The 18,389-nt window shown below is 41.7% G+C and overlaps 1 protein-coding gene across 1 annotated transcript in view; it reads right to left on the bottom strand.

The window, feature by feature from the left end:
* Positions 1–928: 928 nt before the first annotated feature.
* CDCA5 (cell division cycle associated 5) overlaps positions 929–18,389 on the bottom strand; it is a 35,052-nt gene continuing 17,591 nt past the window's right edge. The window contains exons 4-8 of the mRNA XM_089653610.1: positions 18,068–18,160; positions 15,937–16,029; positions 9,247–9,285; positions 8,464–8,961; positions 929–1,161 (exon numbers count right to left, since the gene is read on the bottom strand). Of these exons, the coding sequence (XP_089509736.1) occupies positions 1,081–1,161; positions 8,464–8,961; positions 9,247–9,285; positions 15,937–16,029; positions 18,068–18,160 (804 nt within the window). The 3' untranslated portion in view covers positions 929–1,080. The remainder of the gene's footprint in view (positions 1,162–8,463; positions 8,962–9,246; positions 9,286–15,936; positions 16,030–18,067; positions 18,161–18,389) is intronic.

Raw genomic sequence — 18,389 nt, 5'->3', positions numbered from 1 at the left:
TGGACAATTTCATGCTCCCAACTTTGTGGGAACAGTTTGGGGATGGCATGTTCCTGTTCCAACATGACTGCGCACCAGTGCACAAAGCAAGGTCCATGAAGACATGGATGAGAGAGTTTGGGGTGGAGGAACTTGACTGGCTTGCAGAGTCCTGACCTCAACCCCAGAGAACACCTTTAGGATGAATTAGAGTGGAGACTGTGAGCCAGCCAAGCCTTTTGTGAGAAAAGACCATTCACATGCATATATTTCAACAGTGCAATAAAAGCCAGACCCTTTTAAGCAGGCATACAGCCATTGATCAGCATGTCATGCAGCACACAATGAACTCTGAATCACAGGCCAGTCTTACATTAACTTCATTAAAATATTTAACCTGTAGACACTGCCTACTCATTACTGTATAGATTTTATACATGTCCACCCGTGTCTTTTAATCCTAAACATCCAGCTCATCCAAAACACATTCTGACAGAAAAATGCTGTTGTGAACGGTGTTCTATTACAATTTTCATAACCTTTAACTGTCGTTATCAACAGAGCAAAATGCAACTTTGGCACTAGCTCTTTTCCAGCTTCACGTACATAAACCGTGTGTTTTTAGTTGCAGTGTACCACTTTCGTTGTTATGTCAGGAGTATACATACAGTATACAACATACAGCATTCATTTTGTTCTGTTCAGTGTGTTCCAGGTTTCCAGCATTTGCTTATAAGCAATTCCAGTTGTTGCTTCTGTAAACTGACATGCTAGGAGTAATGACTAGTCTCATTGTGGGCCACATTTGCTTTAGATTTACTAATCTCAATTTGTACAAGGGGGAGATAGTACAACTGTTAAGATTCCTGTAATTCTGAATGACGATTCAAATTTTAGCAACTACATAAATATTGAAAGAAAAGAAAAAAAAAAAACAGAACAGAACAGATCTTATAAACATGATATATTTAGCATAAAACCACCTTTCTAAAAACATACAAAGAGGCAAAGTAAGATGTAAATAAGAAATAAAGATGTATCTAAAGGGTCTAAGAAGTATATGTACAAGAAAATGTCCATAGCAAACAGTCCCAGTTTCTGTCACTCCACTACTAGATCAAACATTTCAGCTTCTTCAAACTGTGCATTCATGGCAGCTGCCCATTCATCAAGGACAGATACCTGGAAAAGAGAAAAATAGAAAAAAAACTGCATTATAATCAAGTTACTACTTAACCACTCCAGAGGATTTACCCCCCCTCCCTTCCTGACCAGGCCATTTTTTTGCGATATGGCACTGTGTTATTTTAACTGACAATTGCGAGGTCATGCAATGCTTTACCCAAAATTAATTTTACGTATTTTTTTTTCCCACCAAAAATGGAGCTCTCTTTTGGTGGTATTTGGTTGCCTGTGCATTTAATTTTTTGCTCTATAGAACAAAAAAAGACCGACAATTTTGAGAAAAAAAAAAAAAACACAATATTTTTTGCTTTTTGCTATTAAACATGTCCAGTAAAAAAAATTAAAAATCAAATATCGTTGTAAATTTAGGCCAAAATGTATTCTGCTACATGTCTTTGCTTAAAAAAAAAAAATCCCAATACGTGTAAATTAATTGGTTTATGTGAAAGTTAGAGAGTTTCCAAAATGGCAAGTATATATATATATATATATATATATATATATACACACACACACACACACACATATATATACACACACACACACACACACATACATACATACACACACAATGTTATTTTATTTTTTTTCACTAGTAATGGCGACATTCAGCAACTTATTGTAGGACTGTGGCAAGCTGACACTAGGGGGAACTGACTTGGTGTCACGGACATCCCCAGTGACACCAATACAGTAATCAGTGCTAATAAAAAGCACTGACACTGTACTAATGGCACTGGGCAGGAAGGGGTTAACACATGGGGTGATCAAAGGGTTAACTGTGTGCAGTTTCACTACTTGGGCTGTGTTTGTGTTTCACTGCAAGCACACTGCATTGTAGAGCTATACAAAGCAGTGTGCACGAGCTGACAGGGGAGAGATATGTGTTGTTTATACACAGTTCTCTCCCACATCGGAGATACTCGGCGATCACTGGGTGCCGGCGAGTAATCACCGGCCAGGACCCAGTGATTGGCAGCCGAGGCCACGGATGGCGGCGTGCTCAGGACGCGCACGCCCCCTACCTGGAGCTCCAAAATCACACACGCGTTTGCACACCCATGCCACCCTGTAACAGTATTACTGCTATAGGGCGGCACAAAACTGGTTAAGAAAAAAAAGAAAAAAACAACTGGAGGGCAAAAGTTCAACAAAGATTTTTACAGCATATGGGGCTGCCATTTCCACAAACTCTTAGCTGTCTTTGCTTAAAGTGGACCTAGCAGAATAGAATATTGCATGGTAAGCACATGCAAAAGCCACTTCCCTTCACTGGAGCTCAAGTTGTGCTTTTCGAAAATACCATGTACATCACCTCATGTGCACTCCACACTGCTCTATTTTGCTGTGGTCTTCTATATATCCCACAGCCGGCAGATAAATCAATCAGCACTGCAGGGCTGTATGATCAGCTGCCGGGCACACACAGCCCTACCAGTGTCGACTATTCATTTACTATTGTAAGCGCAGGGAAGGTTTACTAGCAACTAGTGCTGCAGGGCTATGCGATAAATCTGCCAGGATTCAGGGTAGCACTGGGTGGCAGCATGGTGGGCCAAAGCGCTGTTTCATCCTGACTTGCTTCTTCTCAGTAAAGTCTTGCTTGGAGGGAAATAAATTCACAGAAACAGTAAAAAAGATATAGACTGATGTAGAAAAAAAAAAATAAAAAAAAAAATCTGTTTTCGTTCATTTATATTGAATGAGTATATGGCCTAAATTGGTACTAAAAGTTGCAATAAAAAAAAAGAAAAAAATGTTATATCTATATATAGATCTCTGCATCTATCTACCTACACACATATATACATATCTCTATCAATATATACACACACTATATACACACACACAGTGGATAAAAATCAACGATTTAAAAAAAAAAAATAAAAAAAATAAATAAAAAACTGATTTTTTTATTTAAATCGGATTTTTTTGAATAAAATGCTTTTTGAGGAAAATATATTACCATCCAAAGGTTATTCCATCATGAAATAAAGATTAGTTTTTTATTTACAGTCATGGCCGAAATTGTTGGCACCCTTGATATTTTTCCTGAAAATCAAGTATTTCACACAAAAAAGGTATTGCATTAACACATGTTTTGCTATACACATGTTTATTCCCTTTGTATGTATTGGAACAAATATAAAACAGAGGCAGAAAAGCAAATATGACATAATGTCACACAAAACCCCAAAAATGGGCTGGACAAAAGTATTGGCACCCTTAACTTAATATTTGGTTGCACACCCTTTGGAAAACATAACTGAAATCAGTCGCTTCCTATAACCATCAATAAGCTTCTGACACCTCTCACCCGGAATTTTGGACCACTCTTCCTTTGCAAACAGCTCCAGGTCTCTCTTATTGGAAGGACACCTTTTCCCAACAGCAATTTTAAGATCTCTCCACAGGTGTTCAATGGGATTTAGATCTGGGCTCATTGCTGGCCACTTCAGAACTCTCCAGCGCTTCTTTGCCATCCATTTCTGAGTGCTTTTTGACGTATGTTTGGGGTCATTGTCCTGCTGGAAGACCCAGGATCTTGGACGCAAACCCAGCTTTCTGACACTGGGCCCTACAGTGCGACCCAAAATCCTTTGGTAATCCTCAGATTTCATGATGCCTTGCACACAGTCAAGGCACCCAGTGCCAGAGGCAGCAAAACAACCCCAAAACATCATTGAACCTCCACCATATTTTACCGTAGGTACTGTGTTTTGTTCTTTGTAGGCCTCATTCCGTTTTCGGTAAACAGTAGAATGATGTGCTTTACCGAAAAGCTCTATCTTGGTCTCATCTGTCCACAAGACGTTTTCCCAGAAGGCTTTTGGCTTACTCAAGTACATTTTGGCAAACTGTAGTCTTGCTTTTTTATGTCTCTGTGTCAGCAGTGGGGTCCTCCTGGGTCTCCTGCCATAGCGTTTCATTTCATTTAAATGTCGACGGATAGTTCGCGCTGACACTGATGCTCCCTGAGCCTGCAGGACAGCTTGAATGTCTTTGGAACATGTTTGGGGTTGCTTATCCACCATCCGGACTATTCTGCGTTGCAATCTTTCATCAATTTTCCTCATCCGTCCACGACCAGGGAGATTAGCTACAGTGCCATGGGTTGCAAACTTCTTGATAATGTTGCGCACTGTGGACAAAGGCAAATCTAGTTCTCTGGAGATGGACTTGTAACCTTGAGATTGTTGATATTTTGCCACAATTTTGGTTCTCAGGTCCTCAGACAGTTCTCGTCTCCTCTTTCTGTTGTCCATGCTTAGTGTGGCACAGACAGACACACAATGCAAAGGTTAAGTGAACGTCTCTCCTTTTTATCTGCTTTCAGGTGTGATTTCTATATTGCCCACACCTGTTACTTGCCCCAGGTGAGTTTACAGGAGCATCACATGCTTGTAACATTCTTATTTATCCGCAGTTGTGAAAGGGTGCCAATACTTTTGTCCAGCCCATTTTTGGAGGTTTGTGTGACATTATGTCGAATTTGCTTTCTTTCCTCCCTTTTTTTGTTTTGTCCCAATACACACAAAGGGAATAAACATGTGTATAGCAAAACATGTGTTAATGCAATACGTTTCGTGAGAAATACATGATTTTCAGGAAAAATATCAAGGGTGCCAACAATTTCGGCCATGACTGTATGTACAATAAGGCTGTATATGTTTAATTTTTTTGGCAAATAAATTCCATTAATCCATTCACAATGTCATGCTCTTCCAGAGGATTTTGTAAGATAATTGGGCAGTTTCTCTGCCTACAAGATATTATCACAGATGTTTGGTTTACTTTCGCAGTTATCAAAACTGAATTTGACTCAGCGGAGATCACATGCCTCTTCTTCACAGCAAAAATGTTATAATATGAACAGAGTTAAGAAAAAGACCTTAATCCTAACTTCTACAAACCTATGAATACAGAATCAACCCCTTCAGTGCTAAGTTTCAAGAAGTTCAGTGAATAGAATAGAAACAATATTTTTCTGATTGTTTGGAGTGGAATAGATCTGCACAAGAAGAAAGTGAAACAAAGTGTGAGGAGGAAGGGGCTGACAGTCTAAGTTTCTTAAAATATATATATTTTGTTTAGCCAAATTAGTTAAACATGGATGTTTGTTTAAGCAAATACCATATGCTGTAATGTGATTGTTTCAGTTGAATAAATCTATTTAAATTGTTATTATTAAGGTAATGATTATTTTTCTCCTTCCTAAGTACAACAGAAAAGTTGTCCAAATATGAATGATTAGCCTATTAAACTGGGGATGTGTGTGCAAATATATGGAAAGACCAGTACAATATAGTAGATGTTCGTGAAGCATGAACCTTGTTAGTGAAGCATGAATCATGTGAAATGTTCCAGTAACTGTGGATTTAAACTCCTCTTCTCTGTAAACAGGGACAACAAAGACAATTGCCTATACCACACCAATAATTACCCTTGAAACTCAGCCATGTTCTTTTTTGAAGTTTAGTCAACGAAAAATAACTAGAAGACAGCACAGTACCCAAAATAGGTGTGCATCGGGAAACAATTTTGGTACCTCCAGACAATATTTGGGCAGATGTGATGTCACTCAAAAGTATCAGAAGATGACGCTCAATGATCTTTTAATCTACCTAAACTCTAGGCTGAATGCCGTGGAGAATACAGGAGGTCCTTTCATAGGAACAGATTGCTAAAAACAGATGAAGAATAAATCTATTAGTGCTCTTCATTGCTCTGGGGGCACTCGTGTGTGATCACTCTAGAGCCATTATTGTGTGTCTATAAAGACACAGAGAACGCGGCTCGTTCCTGCCCCCTCCTCACTGGCTGTGATTGACAGCAGCGAGAGCCAGTGGCTCCAGCTGCTATATCTTGCTCAATGAGGAGGGAGAGATCCGCTGCTCTCCTGCACAGCACTGGATAGCGATCAGGCAAGTATTGGGGCGGGGGGTTCTGTAGGGGGGAGCTGCACACTGAAGGATTTTACCTTCATACATAGAATGCATGAAGGTAAAAAAAAAACTTCAGCCTTTAGAACCACTTTAAATGCACTCAGTTTTGCCTGGTGCTGACCATTAAAGCTGGTGTTACCTAAAGAGTTTATTAAAAACAGACACCTATCACTTTGCCCATTCAGGTCAAAGTAACAGTTTTAACCGATAGCTGCCTTGTCTGTATATACAGTACTTGCCTTATTCATACTCCCACCACAAATCAGAGTACTGTGAAGTATCTGGTACTTCTGGGTATCATGGAACACATGACCCATTCCTCACATGATGTAATGCTTGTAGCTTTGGTGGCCAATCACCATGCTTGAGCACTGTCAAACTGGGATGGAAGAGAAAGGAAGAGTCCTTAGCCCTGTGTATATGCTTTGACACAGTCTTAACCACTTGCCCTCCAGAGGTTTGCCCCCCTTCCTGACCAGGCCTTTTTTTGCGATACTGCGCTGCGTTACTTTAACTGACAATTGTGCGGTCATGCAACCCAAATAAAATTTATGTACTTTTTTCCCACAAATAGAGCTTTCTTTCGGAGGTATTTGATTGCCTCTGTGGTTTTTATTTTTTGAGCTATAAAGAAAAAGAAAAAAAAAAAAAAAAGACCACCAATTTTGAGAAAACATTTTTGACTTTTTGCTATTAAACATGTCCAGGAAAAAAATAAAAAAATAAATAAATCTAAATTTAGTCATAAATTTAGGCCAAAATGTATTCTGCTACATGTCTTTGCTAAAAAAAAAAAAAATCCAATACGTGTAAATTAACTGGTTTACCTGAACATTATAGCGTCTACAAATGGTGGTATATATACACTGGCATTTGGTTTTTTATACTAATAATGGCGGCGATCAGCAACTTATAGCAGGACTGCGGCAGGAATTCTGACACTGGAGGGCAGCTGACTGTCACTGACAAAGCAATATATTCATCATAAAGCCTAAAGGGAGTATTCCTGTTTGCGTGCATGGCTACTTAGTTGGCACCAAATTTAATTTTGCAAGACAAGTATTGCATCATCTTTCTAGTATAATGATGTAAAACATCTGTGTGCTTGATGAAGCCTTTACATCAATTTAGTTCATTTTGGTCTTTAGTGAATGCAGTATTATCCACTATTTTGACAGATCCCTTTGTTTCTTTGTGGCTCTGGTAATACTACAGGGAGATTCTGATTTTAAAACAAAAAGATGAGTAAACTAATGTTGAGTTGAATAAATAATATTGGGGCAGAATCCTATAGATGAAAACATTAGATGTCATCAACATCCTTGATTTAAAATTCTCATCTAATTTACAGTACATGTCTGCATTGAATGTATAAGACTCAAAAAAGGGATTTGAGTCAGTGTTAAACTGGACATACATTATACAATTTTCTGTCCAATTTCTGTCCAATTTCCTTTAGATTTACCTTCAACTATGTAGTGCAAGGGCCTGCCTAATTGGATACAATTGAAAGTGTTGTTTAGATTTGACCTCATATTATATGGTTTTTGGTAAATCTAAAGCAAAATTCTCAAAAAAATTGAATAATGTATGGCCAGCCTTATTCTCCTGTAGACATCATGTCTGCACACAGTGTCAGATAGCCAGCTCACTCCCCTTTGATCCCTGCTGTGCAGTTCTAGTCCCCATGTGGGTGCCTCACTGCTTATCCACTTTTAGCAGAGCTTTAGACACTCAGGTTGCATTGTCCACACTCAGAGTGGTTTAGAAAGTTTACACAATTCCTGAGAAACTATCCAAACTATGTTACTGCTATAGCAATTCTGTATAGAGAAGGCAGAGTACAATATTTGTAAAAGAAACATTCAGGAGGTACACACTCTGTGCTGGCAGCCCTGAAAATGAAAAAAAAAAACAAAATCTGATCCAGGACAGTGGAAACTAGACAACAAGCAGGGAAGGGATGGAGCAGCTCTAGATCCCTCACTGCTCCCCTCCTATTCCACAATGAGAGGAAGCAACCAAGTGGCAGGTATGGAGGGTGTTGGGTAACTGGCCTCAAGTGATTGTCCCTAGTTTGTAATTCCTCCTGTCGGGGTACCTGCAACTGAGACAAGGCTGAAAATTGACATCCTAAGATTAACAATGTCACTGTTGCTAGAGGAAACAGAAGAATGAAGGCAAACCTCTGGGTGTATGCTTAAATCTGTGAGCCTTCCGTCTTCTTTACTTAGGTGGAAGGAGCCTCTCATATGTTTTGTTTAGGAAGATGACTGGTGAAAGACAACTAATGGATATCCTCTAGAAATCACGAGTAGCGTTCTGCATGGCTGATAATACTGAGAGTTCTTACCTCAATTTGTGGAACCTTCCGTTTCCTCCTCTTCCGCTTGGCTAATGCTATTCCAGGAATATTGAGGTCTGGTTCTTCTGCAGGGAGTTTCATTGATGTTCCACTTGCACTTTCATTTGTCTGTTTACTTTCCTCTCCTTTTTTTTTCTCTGCTTCTTCCTCTGGGCTCTCAGAACTAAGAAGTTTATCAAACCCAAAAAGTGACTTACGCCCTGCTTTCGGGGCTGGGTTTGGAGTGGAAGTATCTGAGTCAGTCTCTCTGGTGGGACTGTAAAGAAATGAGCCACCATTCAGTGACATTTCCAAGCGACTGTAGGAACGTCGCACTTTCTGAGACATCACCTTCGCTCTGTCATCATAGGAAGGTGACTGAGGAACATTCAAGGGGATTGGAGACAGGACATCTATTTTAGAAACATCCAATTGATCTTTAGCTCCATTACGCACATCATGAGACTTATCGAGTACTGTGTTTTCTTTTTCTGATTTTGGTGAAATCTGAAGAAAGAGGTATAATACAAAAAGATGTTTAGAAACACGTTATAACAACATTGGCTGAGCTTTGACTTGAAATGAGCAATAGCTACTGAATGGCACTGAACCTAATATGGCTGAGTTACTTCATAAAAGTATTCAGCTGGATTTTTTTTTTTAATATGCATGCAAAATGTACACCAGTCAGGGGAAAATTTTTGAGGCTTTGACTTCTCAACTACTTTTGAAAATGCATGTAAGCACAGAGCTGCATTCCTGGGATAATTATAGAACAGAAAAAAAACATACCCTTGAGCTTCTTCGTAGTGTAGGTGTAACACTGGGAACCTAAATTGTAAAATTAAAAAAATTACACAACAATACACAAATCAAAACCATATAGCAAAGTATCATCTGTGTTGACCAATATTCAGATACAAATGCTTAGAAACATTAGCTAACATTGAAAAATTCCTTAAGGTAACCCTGGATGGTCTCACCCTCAGAGTATCTTCAACCAAAAGGGATTAACTCTCCAGATAGAGAGGTTAGAATACTTATGACTAATGGAGAATGGTCTGATAGACCTCTGGCTTTATAGGAAACCTCTGCAATACAAGGTATAATGGAATTAGTACTCAACACTATACCTATCCTGGATAAAGATTAATAAGAGCTAGAGCAACAATATTGGGTGGAGGAAGGATTACGCAGCATCTCTAAGGCTTATTTCAAAGATCTATCTCAAGAATGGAGAGGAGGCTTGGTTTCCTGGAGGGTACCTACTCATGCAGGATTACATACTGCATTATAATCCCCTACCACCAGGAGGGGAATCCCTGGGTTATCAGCCAGCAATTGTGGAACCACCCAGATTTCCTCCAGAAGGAAAAATTGTCAATCATGCACAACAGAAAAATATATTTTCCCTCCAAAATCAATATTAGATTTTGACAGGAAAAATTAACCTTAGAAGAGATCAGAATACTAACAGCGCAAGAAACAAATGTTGGATATCTTCGAGTATGCAAGAGGTTTGTGGAATCCGCTGTCAAATGTGTTTTTTGTAGACAAGCAATTAAGAGTCCCATAATGAGCTAGTGTGGTAAATAGTGCCCTGCATTTAGTAGAGTCCTTTAAGCCTCGGACATTCTAGGAAGTAACAATTCGTTTTCCAGCCATAAGCAGAAAAAAAAAAATTGTAAGCAGCAAGTCCCAGAAAAAGGTCAACACCCCCAGTCCTGCTGTTGAAAAAAAAAATAAGAATCCAGAGTGTCCAGGATATTCCAGTAAGTATTGGTAGGGTGACACAAACTGGGCCTTGGTGAGCTGAGAAGTGTTAGAAAAAGCTTACAGACCGGAGCAGAGCCTGCGATTCACCGCAGTCACCATAAAGAGGAAGGTTGACTTCCAAAGACTCCAAGAAAAAAAAAAGAATGCAACAATTTTAAAACAAGGAAAAGACAAAAACAGAAAACTATTCCTGCAAGACTCTCGGGGGGCGGGAAAGTTGGCGGGGGGGGGGGGTTGCATCAAGGCCATTGTTGAGAAGGTGCTTGTAATTACATGTTTACTGGAAGCAGGTGGACAAAAACAATCAACAATCCAGATACTGCCTCTGCCTTATTCAGAATTTGAGATAGACTTCACACCCAATCAAGGTAGCTTCAGTAGGTTAAGAGAAGCTGAACCTCAAGAGGGGGTATGAGATCTTGACAAATGGGGGTTTATTTACTAAAGCTGGAGAGTCCAAAAAACAGACTCCCTTCTGCATAGAAACCAATCAGCTTCTAACCTCAGCTTGTTCAATGAAGCTTTGGCAATGAAACCTGGAAGCTGATTGGTTTCTATGCAGAAGAAAGTCTGATTTTGGACTCTCCAGCTTTAGTAAATAAACCCCATGATGTCATACATCCCAGGAGTCTTCTGCAGGGAAGGAGGGGATTCGTCAGCTAAGCATGCCCTCCTGCTTGTATGCCTGAACTAAAGGCCATGGTGTTCAATGCGGTCCAGCCATTGAGCAGCACTCTTGGAGGGGTCAAAAAAGTGGGTTTCTCCTTTTGCCATTATATGCAACTTAGCTGGATATAACATTGTGCATGGGATTTGTGCTGTGCAGAGCCAGCATTTCACATCATTGTACTAGGCCTGCAACTTCTGCACTTCCACTGAGAAATCTGGGTAGGATACTTTGGTGCCATTTATTTCAATTAGTCCCTTGTTGCGAGCCATTGCGAGAATATGATCTTCACCCTTTCATTTGGAAGTTACTTCACTACAAAAATCAAGATAATTCCACAGAGGAAGAGGGCGAGCCAGAATATGGTGTGCCTTCTCTACCGCAAAGAATGCAGTAAGGTGCTTCTTGTCCAAGGCCAGTATTCTCACATTGTTCCTCCTCAATCTGTTTTCCATGTCAGCTTTACGGTTGGCATGTCTTTGCATAACAAGATTAGTGGCTGCAATGCCCGTCTGGCTGGACCCAGCTCATCCTCAATGGAGCATACTCTGTCCTCCAAAGCAGAAGTGTGTTCTCACACTTTCTGTACATCATGCCGAATAAAGGACATGTCTTCCTATAAATGCTGAAATTGGGCAGTAAGTGCTGACAGGGAAGAATTACAGCTCTGCACTGCCAGGAAAACATCTTTAAAAGTAGGCTCAGGAGTGGAGGCTGGTGAAATGGCAGGGGACTGTGTAGCCCAGTTTCCACCCTCTGGCCTAGGCTGTGCTCCCCTCTCCTCCTCATGGGCTGCTGTATGTGCGGTTGTGGCAGACTCGCCAGACCATGGCACTCCCGGTCAGCCTGGGGGAAGCAGTTGAAGTGGTGGCAGGTGGTAGGGGAGACCGCTCGATTGTCTCTGGAAAAGCGCTCCAGCTTTTACGGCCGCATCCCTGCTTCTGTCCCACTGGTGAATGCAAGGAGGGAGCGGGACGGCACCATCTTGGCTGCTCGGGTACAGCTCTTCAGCTTCCTCTCTGTTCTTCTTAGTCATGGCCCTGGTGCTCGTTCGCTGCTTCAGGGTGGATCAGGAGGGAGAGCAAGTGTACAGAAGTGTGACGTGTCGTGGAGAGCCACTCTGAGAAGCCTAAATTGCGGATTTTTAGCAGAGATCCAGCGGCAGCAGGAGAGAGATCAGCGTCCTCTCACATTGGCTGCTTGGACAGAAAGATTAGTATAATTCAATGTGATTTGAGGTGCAGCCTCAACTTCTCTTTGAAGTGATACTAAAAGGTTCAGTTTTTTTTTTTTTTTAAATAACAAACATGTTATACTTACCTTCTCTGTGTAATGGGTTTGCGCAGAGCAGCACCGATTCTCCCCTTTTTTGGGCCCCTGCTGATGCTCCTGGCTCCTTCTTCCTGTCGGTGAGCTCCCATAGCAAGCAACTTGCAATGGAGCACCCGAAGAGGCGCGCTCCCGAGCCGCTGCTCCATGTGTCAATTCACACACGGAGACAAGACTTTGCCCTACCTCCTCTGTCTCCTCATTGGTTCACTGGCTTTAAATTGACAATATCTCAACTAAGGAGGAGGCAGAGACCCGGGACAGCCGAGGTTCTCATGCACATCGCTGGATTGCGCTGGGGCTCATGTAAGTATTAGGGGGGCTAGGGGTATTGCTGCACACAAGGTTTTTTACCTTCATGCATAGAATGTGTTGATCACATGCACTCTCCTAAGGAAAAAGAAAAACCTCTCTAGCAATAAACACTAAATTGAGCATGTGGCTATGGGTTCAGTCTGTCTTATCAGGAGATAAGACTTGGACATTTGAACAAGAGGAGGGGCAGAGAAAACATGATCAAATGGCCTTTTTACACAATGCAAGGGATTAACCCCTTAGGTTCCACAGTATAACAAGCATGCTTTACTGCTTATACAGACCGATTTCACTGTTGTGGGTTTAGTAACACTTTAAAGCGAAGCTCCACCCAAAAGGGGAGGTTCCGCTTTAAGGACTGCTCCCCCGCTCCCCATTAATGATTGGCACCTTTGGGAGAGCGGGTACCCTAATTTGACAGGTACCTGCTCCCACTTCCAGTCCGATCGCCTAGGCCGGGTGTCGGCAACCCGCGGCTCCAGAGCCGCATGCGGCTCTTTTTCACCTTTGCTGCAGCTCCGGAGCACACTGCCCACCAGGTGACAGGCAATAGGGTTGCCGTAGCTCAGTGGTCGGCAAGCCGCGGCTATTTACACATTTCAATGCGGCTCTTCTGTGTGCCGGGCGCCCGCTCCCCTCCCTCCTCTCGGGCGGCCGCCCCAAAAGTCAGGACTCTGCAGCTAGCCCAGCAATGGGCAAACTACGGCCCGGCGGACCTTTTAATCCGGCCTGCGGAGCGTGGCAAACATTGGCTGTCAGGATGTAGGCGGGGCAGCGTGACAAACTCTTCTCCTCTCACAGTCTGCCCTGAAGACCGGAGCGGCGCGGGAACACGGCGAGAGGAACGCGCGGAGCAAAGGTAAGTGAATTGACACAATATGGGGAATGAATTACTATAGGGGGGATGAATTACTATAGGGGGGATGAATTACTATAGGGGGGATGTATTTTCAGTTTTAAAAATGTGGCTCTCAAAATAAATTTCAATCGTGGTTTTGGCGAGATTTGGCTCAGTTGAAAAAAAAGGTTGCCCACCACTGACCTAAGGCTATGATTGTGATTATGACGATACACTGTGGCCCTGATTAACCCTTTGCTTACTGGGCCCTTAAACCCCCTTCATGACCAGAGCGCTTTTTGCAATATATGCAGTGTCGGATTTGCTTTAAATGTTGCAATGGTTTTGCGGCTCCCAGTCTTTTTTTCCCTCTCGGAAACGGGTCCAAGTGGCTCTTTATGTCTTAAAGGTTGCAGACCCCTGGCCTAGGCGATCGGAAGCAGAAGGTGTCCTCCCTCCCTGTAGTCTTTTGGGACACGTGACAGGTCCCAGAAGACAAGACCATTCATGAAGTGCAGTGCTACTCGCACATGCACAGTGGGTACCCGGCTGTGAAGCCGCAAGCTATCACAGCCGGGTGCCCACACTGAAGATGCCGGCCTCCTGGAATGCAGGACGGCCGGTGAAATGGGCTGCGGGGGACACACCACAGGACAGGTGAGTGTCTGTTTTTTAAAAGTCAGCAGCTACAGTTTTTGTAGCTGCTGACATTTTTTGATAGCATGAGTGGAACTCCACTTTAAGACTGTCCGATGTTCCAAATGCTGTATCCCTGAAGAGATGGCAAAGTTCTAAACGTGAAACAAGTATCTGTATCTAAACACACTTACAGCTCTTACGATAGTCATCCCTACCAATTATGAGCTGCTTTGGAAGCCAGGTGGGCTCTAAGAGCCAATTCACACAGCCTTGCGCTAAAATGTATGGAAAATGCATGTAAATTTCCATCCATTTTAGTTAAAGTTGCACCGAAATTTCGGTAGCCCTATTGGCATTTTGCAGATAGGAAAAAGTGAGACGATAATTGCAACCTGAGGGGCAGACTGACTATTTGGCTGGGGGGTTGGGGGCTGTGTGTACTGCAGATGGGGGGGGGGGGGGGGAATGGGAAGGGGCAGCGGAGGAAGGCAGGAGAGGAGGTAAGCAGTGTATACAGACAGGCTCCCTTCACTTGACACTGATAAAGGTCATTGTTGCCAGCTCCACTTCACTTTAAAGCTCCGAGAAGTAGCTATCATTTGCTGTCACCAAAGTAAACAAAGGGGTGGGGTCACTCAGTGACCCCCGCAACCCCAGTGGGGGTTTGCAAGTGAGGGAGCCTGTCTGTATACACTGCTCCTCTCTTGCCCCCTCCTTGCACACACTACCACCCCCCACAAAGAGGGCCTGTCAATTATATGCTATCACATAGAGGACTATAGTTCCCAATATAGCAATTATATCAGAAGTTAAAAAAAATATATAAATAAAAACATACATTAAAAGTAAAAAAAAAATACAAGAAACAAAAAAAATAAAATTTTAAAAAATGTAACCTACCCAACCTCCCCCCCCCCCATACGCAGACATTTCGGTTTTCGACCAAGTGCATCCTGAATCTTCGGTTTCAGCGCCAGAGTTTTCATTTCGGCGCACCACTAATTTTAGTCTGGTTTTAAGGCGGGCCGACACCCGCTGACATACATTTTGATTGCCATTGCCATGCATGCAATGGTGTCAATAGGACAGCTGGAAATTGTTTTTGAGGTGTTCTTCCGTTTTAGTGCAGGTGTAAAATGCAGATCAACTCACTGGTGTAAATTGGCCCTAACTATCAGATGCTTGTTGCCGTAGTGGTCTTCTTGCTTGGCATTCATTTTAAAATCTCCAGTCAAAATAAAGATTACAGATACTAATGCACAGTGGTCTTATAGCAGGTGTTGTAGACCTGGATCAGAGTATGATATGAACATTAAAATGCACATCAGGGCTAAATATTCAGTGAATCCTTACAATACATTCACAATTCACCATGTTTTATCCCTACGAGTACAAAAAAGTAGCTATTGATCTATCAGAAATCCAGTGAGGTCTAATGTCTTGTTTGGCGGACAACAGTGTCAACTTTGCGTGCTGGACTACAGAATCCCACCTATCCCTCCCCTCTCTCTTCCTCTCCTTCCATAGAGGGATTTTTTTCCTGCAAAATAAAGCTGTTGCCTTGACTCACAAGAGTCTGCCCACACTGTGTGTAGAGAAAGGCTTTGTGATATGTAGTTCTGGTGTTGTGCTTACATCAGTAGGAACTAAGCAGACTCTATAGGAGGACAGGTAGATTTGATTGAAGGGCAAAAGCCATTTAATCCTCTTAGATGTGAGGGCTGGAAGCCACATAAAGCAGAATACCTTATAACAGCATTTCAAGTGGAGCATTACAATTCTGGCATTGTTATTCAATGGGATGTAGGGAATATATAACTTTGGAAAAACAGACAATAAACCTCTACTGTGGCTACCAGCTGTATTGTAGAACGGTGAGGGGTTCTTGAACTTCACCATTTACATTTTGAAGACTTACCTTAGGGGTGGACCGAGGAGTGGCTACAGCAGTAGCTGGCTGTTGTGCAGTAGAAGTAGTTTTGGATTGAGAATTAGCAGAAGCAAGGCAAGCCTGGAAAAGGAAATAATGCAATATGGCTACAGGTTACCATGGAGCTGTAAAGGAATGTTTAACATTATATCAAAGAAATTCTTCTTAAACACAGAGCAGGGATGTTTGATTCCTATCGCCAACGTCCGGGACATGTAGTTCCGGGCAGGTAGTTTTTCTCTTCCTTTAGCCCTGCAGCAGGCTCACCTGTCAGGTGAAACAATTGCTTTCACACAGTGCCAGCCTCTCCCAGGCTCCGCTTGCCCATCTGTGGGCCCGGGTCGCCGTCGGCTAGAGAGGACAAGTCCGCTCCCCTTCTTGTGCTGACCCAGAAGTGACGTTACAATATCACCTCCAGGTCCCTATTGAGAGACTGTAATACAATTCCTGGGAATGAATGTGCACATTACATTCAGTGGAGCAGAGGGGAGACATGCAGGGTCTTTTAGACCTTGGATGTCTCAAATAGAACCCGTCACCAAAAGTGATCACATAGGGGACACTGTCCCCTATGTGATGAAAGAAAAATAAAAATAAAAAAAAGGCGTGAGAAAAAAAGTGAATTTTGTTTAATTGTAAAAAATGAAAGTTACACGCAAGCATATACCATCCACTCCCCAGAAAAAATATTAAGGCCCCCACATATACGCACGTACAAAGTAAAAGCACACGCTGGGGCGCCTACGCATGAAACCATTGATTGCAATACACGTCACATATCACTGCGCATGCTAGGATGAGAGCAATAACACTAGCACTCCTCCGTAACACTAAACTGGTGACCTATTAAGGAGCTTTAAAAGTGTCAACCTATAGAAAATATAGGGTACTGAAGTTCGTCGCCATTTCACGAACGAGCACAAATTTAAGGTTTGACATGTTGGATATCTGTTTACTCGCTGCAACCTCATCTTTTATATTTTACAAAAAAAATATAGGGTAATTTATTGCTTTTTTTGTGCCCTAAAATTAACTTACTTGTATTACTTACTAAAATTTTGCGGTAAAATTATGCGACACAAAAAACTGGAACTAACACTATTTTATTCTCTAGGGTCTCTGCTTTCAGAAAATATATCATGTTTGAGAGTTGTGTAATCTTCAGGTCTAAAATGATTTTTTAAAATGTGTGGGGAAAAAAAAAAAAACACAAAAACGGCTATGGCAGCAAAAGGGATAAAGTATAAGCCCTGCCCCACCCATTCCTGATGAGCAACCAATCTTTGTTCATCACACTGCAAGGTCTCTCTCCTCCCTGCTCCGTAGCTTTACTGTGGTTGCAGCTAAAGTAAACCCTGTCATAGCTGCTGCAGGGCTCCTTGGGAACCCTAAAACACAGATGTCACAATGGAATGTATATCCACTTTTGCAGATAAATTTAGGAATACCACTAGGTTTGTTATTTTTTTCCATGCACACAGTATAAAAAAAAAAAAATTAGAAATATTTCTTACCGTTTAGAAGTTTCTTGTTACAAGGTGTCATGGCTGACTGCAAGGTTTTTTTTGAATAATGTTAGAATTAATCTGTTCAAGGCCTGTCCATTAGCATACAATGCAGAAGGGTTGTTTCTGCATTTTTAACCCTTTGTAAGGACAATGTTCAAATCTAGTTACAACTGATAATGAAAAATGTCCTACACAGTATAGACAGGGTTAATTGTGGCAAACACAGCTGCCTAGCCCCCACAAAAAAAAAAAAAAAATTTAACTACACCTTGTATTTTTCCTTGATTCTAGAATCTAAAAAAAGGTAAGTTGTGATTTACATATTTTTTAAGTTACACTACTTGACTACTTGAGCAGGAACACCTAGCAATTATAAAGTAGGCATTATCCCAATTTAGCTGCAAAAGTGGAAATAAATGAAAGAAAAACTTATAATTTAAAAATGTTGGGACTGAGGGCTGCCCCATGAATCCCCGTACTGTAAGATCAAGTAAAGAAACTTTGGAGAACTGGACAACAAACCTCCTCCATTGCCATCAGCTGTAATGGAGAATGTTCCCCTGCCTATTGAGAGGTTCATAGATTCCACTATTTACATTTAGAAGACTTACCTTAGGGGTGGACCGAGGAGTGGCTACAGCAGCAGTTGATTGTTGTGCAGTGAAAGTAGTTTTGGGTTGAGATTCAGCAGAAACAAGTGCAGCCTGGAAAAGAAAAAGATGCAATATTCCTAGGAATGCCATGGAGCTAAAGTGGAATTTTCTGCGTTATATCAAAGTAATACTACAACAAAACACTACTAATGAACAATCGAATGATTGTTCCAAATACAGATAATTTTGTCCGATTTTCTAATAGTGTGTACTAGGCTTTAGGAATCAATGAATGACTCATACATTCATTAGTTCCCGTTTCTTCCCCTTTTTGTGTTAT

The sequence above is a fragment of the Staurois parvus genome, unplaced genomic scaffold (assembly GCF_062004578.1).
Source record: "Staurois parvus isolate SC_StPar_1 unplaced genomic scaffold, SC_StPar_1.0 ptg000715l, whole genome shotgun sequence".
Taxonomy (NCBI): domain Eukaryota; kingdom Metazoa; phylum Chordata; class Amphibia; order Anura; family Ranidae; genus Staurois; species Staurois parvus.
The sequence above is the reverse complement of the archived record's forward strand: the minus strand, read 5'-3'. Positions and strand labels throughout refer to the sequence as shown.